At 39.4% G+C, this 5,000-nt stretch overlaps 1 protein-coding gene across 1 annotated transcript in view; it reads left to right on the forward strand.

Annotated features, from left to right (window-relative positions):
- The first annotated feature begins 3,612 nt into the window (after window positions 1-3,612).
- The window catches only part of Bcl2l15 (BCL2 like 15), a 6,547-nt gene continuing 5,159 nt past the window's right edge, over window positions 3,613-5,000 (forward strand). Inside the window, exons 1-2 of the mRNA XM_031375047.1 lie at window positions 3,613-3,874; window positions 4,259-4,380. Coding sequence (XP_031230907.1) covers window positions 3,739-3,874; window positions 4,259-4,380 — 258 coding nt within the window. The 5' untranslated portion in view covers window positions 3,613-3,738. The remainder of the gene's footprint in view (window positions 3,875-4,258; window positions 4,381-5,000) is intronic.

A 5,000-nucleotide genomic window follows, 5' to 3' on the forward strand; every position in this document is an offset into this window, starting at 1 on the left:
ATATATATATATCCCTACCAATATATATATTGGTGTTTTGCTTGTATATATGTCTGTGTGAGTTACAGACTGCCTGAAATATGAGTTACAGACTGCCATGCTGTGCTGGGAATTGAACCCAGGACCTCTGGAAGAGCAGCCAGTGCTCTTAACTACTGAGCTATTTCTCTGGCCCCTCAAATTTCTATTCCTGCTACTTTTATTTTGGAAGATTTATTCATTTATTAACTCCAGTTCCAGAAGATCTGGCATCCTCATGCTCTGGCCTCCTCAGGCACTGTACATGCACACGATGCAGACATACATGTAGGCAAAGCACTCATACATAAACATAATAAAAAGATTAACTTTTATGTATATCTGTGCATTATGTTTATACAGGACCCATGGAGGTCAGAAGAGGGTGTCTAATCCTCTGACGCTGGAGTTATAGATGATTGTTAGCGGCCGTGTGAGTGATGGGAACTGACACTGAGTCCTCCACAAGAGCAAAAAGTACTCATAACTGCTAAGCCATCTGTCCAAACGCAGGCCTGATTTAAACTTTCTATTCTAGCCCAGTGGTGGTAGCACATGCCTTTATCCCAGCACTAAAGAATTCAAGGCCAGCCTCTCTGCAGAGGGAGTTCCAGGACAGCCAAGGCTACACAGAAAATTTCTGTCTCAAAAAACAAAAACAAACAAACAAACAAACACAAAAATGATTCTGCCATTTCTAATGTGTGAACTTCTTTTTTTAACACTAGCTGGGTGTTGCTGTACATTTTTTCCTTTAGAGACAGGTTTTTTTTTTATTTAACGGCTCTGAATGTTCTGCTTGGATTTATATATGTGCGATGCATGTGTGCTTGGTGCCTGCAGAAACCAGAAGAGGGTGCCAGATCACCTAGAACTGGATTGTAAGCCACCAAGTGGGTGATGGGACCTGAATGTGTGTCGTCCTCAGGAGCAATAAGTGCTTTTAACTACTGAGCTACCTCTCCAGCCCTCATTTTTGTACTTAGTACTTTTTGGAAGTATGTCATAACACAAGAAAAACGTTCAAACACTGAGTTAGTTTTTCTTAGTTGGAAACACATTAGACCCACAGTGTACTTGAAACTTTCATTTCATATCCATACTCCACATATCAAAGCCAACATGACTCTGATTCAGATACGAAACCGTGAGGGATTATTTGATGTTAAAGGTATGGAAACAACTGACTGTCCTGGGTAGTTTTTGTCAACCTGACACAAACTAGAGTCATCTGGGATGAGGAAACTTCAACAGAAGATTAGCCTGTGGGCATGTCTGTGGGTGGTTTTCTTGATTAATGATTGGTGTGGGATAGCCTAACCCAGTGTGGGATGTTGAGAATACCAGGTGCATTCTTAACATCCCTGGTCCAGAGTGAAACATTTATTACAATTGCTGAACTTACCTCTTCAGTTATGTAGCAAAAGTCCAGTTACTTAAAATTCCTCCTTTCTTTTCTTGACTAATTTGCTCATCATTTTAAGATGAGCAAATTAGTCAAGAATAATATTGTCTGGATGTATTGAGGTTGATTTATCCATTCTTCCACTGAAACTTCCATAAACAGGGCTGGGGGTGTAACTCAGTTGTGTAGTCTGCATGAAATCCTGGGTGGATTCCCACCAATAAACCAGAGATGATGGTAGACACAATTCTGGCATTTGGGGAGGTGGAGACGGTAGGATAAAAGAGTAAGGTAATTGTTGGTTACATAGTATCTTAGAGGCCAGCCCAGGCTACATGAGAACATACATCAAAATAAGCAAAGCTTTCATAAACATCCACAAGCAAGTTTTTGTTTGTACGTGAACTTTCATTTCTTTAGATTAAAGCCAAGGAATGCAACTTCTGTATTATATGGCAATACAAATGCTATAGCTTTCTTTTTTGTTTTTTCATAAAGAAACTGGCAAAGTATTCTGCACTATTTCACACTCCCACAAGGAGTAAATGAGAGTTCCTGTCACTTTATATTTTCTCCATCATTAGGTGGTGCTCCATTCTGGATTTTGGCCATTCTAATGGGTGTTTTTTTTTAAATTTATCTATCTATCTATCTATCTATCTATCTATCTATCTATCTATCTATCTACCTATCTATCTATCCTTTCTTTTGTTTGTTCATTCATTCATTCAGAATGGGCAGAAAATAGAATATTGCCTTTGATTATGTTGCAGGATAGAAATCCCATTCTGAATAACTGGCCTACTGTTTATGCTTGAATTTCTTATTGTTACAGTTGAAGCTATTTATTTTACTGGAAAAGAAATTTGGGTGTTTGGTTTGCTGGTAGATCAGAATGATGCATCTGAGATCCAGACCTCACAGCCTTTTCTCCAGGTGGAGTCTGCCTTGTTCTTCTTCTTTTTTGTGTTTTTGTTTTTGTTTTGTTTTGTTTTGTTTTTGTTTTTCGAGACAGGGTTTCTCTGTATAGCCCTGGCTGTCCTGGAACCTGGAACTCACTCTGTAGACCAGGCTGGCCTCGAACTCAGACATCCACCTGCCTCTGCCTCCCAAGTGCTGGATTTTAAAGGCATGCACCACCATTGCCCGGCGGAGTCTGCCTTCTTAATGAAGCTAAACCCAGATTTGAGAATAGGGCACCAATGTGCTTGAAGGAATGGGAAATCTGGGCAAAAGAGAAATATTTTCAAATCTTATTTTCTGTGTTTTTGAGGCAGGGTTTCTCCATCTAACCCTGGCTGTCCTGGAACTCACTCTGTGGATCAGGCAGCCACTGCAGGCAAGTGTTCAATCCTGAGATCTCCTAAAACAATAATGAAGTTTAATACTTTAGGACAAACTTCTTGTTAATGAATGAATCGCTGTCTCCTGATCATTAAAGCTGATCACTAAGCCTTGGGCTAAACAAAGGATATTTACCATTCGCCACATACCAGACAGTGTCAGATCATGTCAGATAGTGTTATCCTAATTTGTATAATTTCCCTTTGAAATATCTTGTTACTCTAATTACACAAATGCCCTAGCAGGTTTTTTTCCTCCGCTGTCCTAGCCTTTACTTTGCCATCCTTCCACAACGGTCTTATTCCTTTATTTATATAATTGTATCTTAGTTTTTCCTAATAAATCCCTACTTATCTTTCAGAACTAACCTCAGCTATTACTACTCTAAGGAAGCTTTCCCAGCCTATAAGCTTTTATACTCTCCTAATCCTCTGTATCTCAGGAGCACAAGAAGCTCTGTGATTTGTCAGTAGCTGTCATTTCTACTGAAGTGTACGCTTCACAAGGAACCATGCCCGTGCCATTTTCTGTGTTGTCTATAGTGCCAAGTATAGTCTACTACACAGAAGTGCTAAGTAAGTAGTCTTTGTCTAATTGTGCCAAAGGAGTGCCCAAGTCAGAAGTTGACCGCTGGTCTTCACCTCCTTAAATTACATCAGATAAAGAACCTAGTAGGAAGTATTTCTTAATTAAATTACACAAGAGAACCTTCTTCAATTCTATTTCAGCTATAGATTGTTTTTCTGTAAAAGCTATTCATTACTCTTACATACTGGCAAGGGTGTGGTTCTGAGATAAGAAACTGCAAAGTCTCGAGAGAAGTTGCACCCTTTGAGCAGGCAGTTATGTTTGGAAAGTTAGTGGGAACTATTCTAGGACCTATCCAATTAGGAAGCAATAAGAGGTAGGCAGCCACAACTGGTTTACCAAGTTCTCTAACTTCCTGCTGAGCTTTGTGGAGAATATCTAAAATGTCTAAAATGAAAAACCCTCAGACTTTTGAGGAGCAAACAGAATGCATCGTGAATGCTCTACTCATAGACTTCACGACCCCAAGATGCTACACTGATAACAGGAACCTACCGGATGCAGACGAACCATGTTCAGGTAAGGCTCCTAGTTTGAGGTGGTGATTATAGGCGGGTAATAGAATCAGAGTTGGCTTCCTCTAGTTCCTTTCAAGTTTTAAAAAGCAAGTCCTAAACTTTTAGCAACATTTGAAATACAAGATCTTTCAATAGAGAAGATTATCTGACTGCTACTACTGAGAATAGACAATGCCAAAACTGTTTAAAAGAATCGAGAATGTAGCTGAGGCTAGCCTGGACTGCAGAGTGAGTTCCAGGACAGCCAGGGGTACCTAGAGAAACCCTGTCTCTTAAAAAAAAAAAAAAAAAAAAAAAAAGACTGGAGACTATTTCTCTTTTGCCCAGATTCAGGAGACTTTGCACCCTTCACGCATGGTGAAAGTGTTTCTTTCCCCTGTCTTAGGAGAGGACTCCTCTTTTGATGTGGCTGTCATTGCTGGCCGCCTTCGAATGCTGGGTGACCAGTTCAACGGAGAGCTGGAGGCTTCTGTCAATAATATCATTGCGGAAACCATTCGAGGACAGGTCAGATTTTTGCTTTTTTAATGTTGTTTGCTGTTCTGTTCTATTTCAAGCTTTAATTTTCTCCTTTCTTCCTTCCTTCCATCTTTCCTTCCTTCCTTCTCTATTTCTGTATACTAGAAATAGAAATATTCTGTAAGGATTTGGAGGTATATGTTTGTTCAAGAAACTAGAAGGAAATGTGATTGCTAATTCTTCAGACATTAATAAAAACCCAGTACTATAGAAGGAACTCATAGGCTTTATCAGAGCTGCCCTTTGTGTGCATAGATCATGCTCATAGTTCATTATTCTTAGAAAATAATCTTTTATGTATATTTATTATTGTTAATTATTACTATTATTGTATGTGTGTGTGTGATGTGGGGAGGGGAACATATGTGCCACTGCATGTCTGTGGAGGCCAGGGGACAATTTTGTGGAATTCTTCCTTTCCACCTTTGAGTAGGTTTCAGAGATTGAACTCGAGTCACCAGGCTAGTGTGGCAAGTATCTTTAATTGTTGAGCTATTTCAACAACCCCATTATTCATATTTTTAGTGCTTAATTTTGTTGGGAGTGGGATTTTCCCCTTATCCCAGGGTCCACAGTAAGATTCAGAAATACTGGATAGTTTAGAAATC

Source organism: Mastomys coucha, unplaced genomic scaffold (assembly GCF_008632895.1).
Source record: "Mastomys coucha isolate ucsf_1 unplaced genomic scaffold, UCSF_Mcou_1 pScaffold16, whole genome shotgun sequence".
Taxonomy (NCBI): domain Eukaryota; kingdom Metazoa; phylum Chordata; class Mammalia; order Rodentia; family Muridae; genus Mastomys; species Mastomys coucha.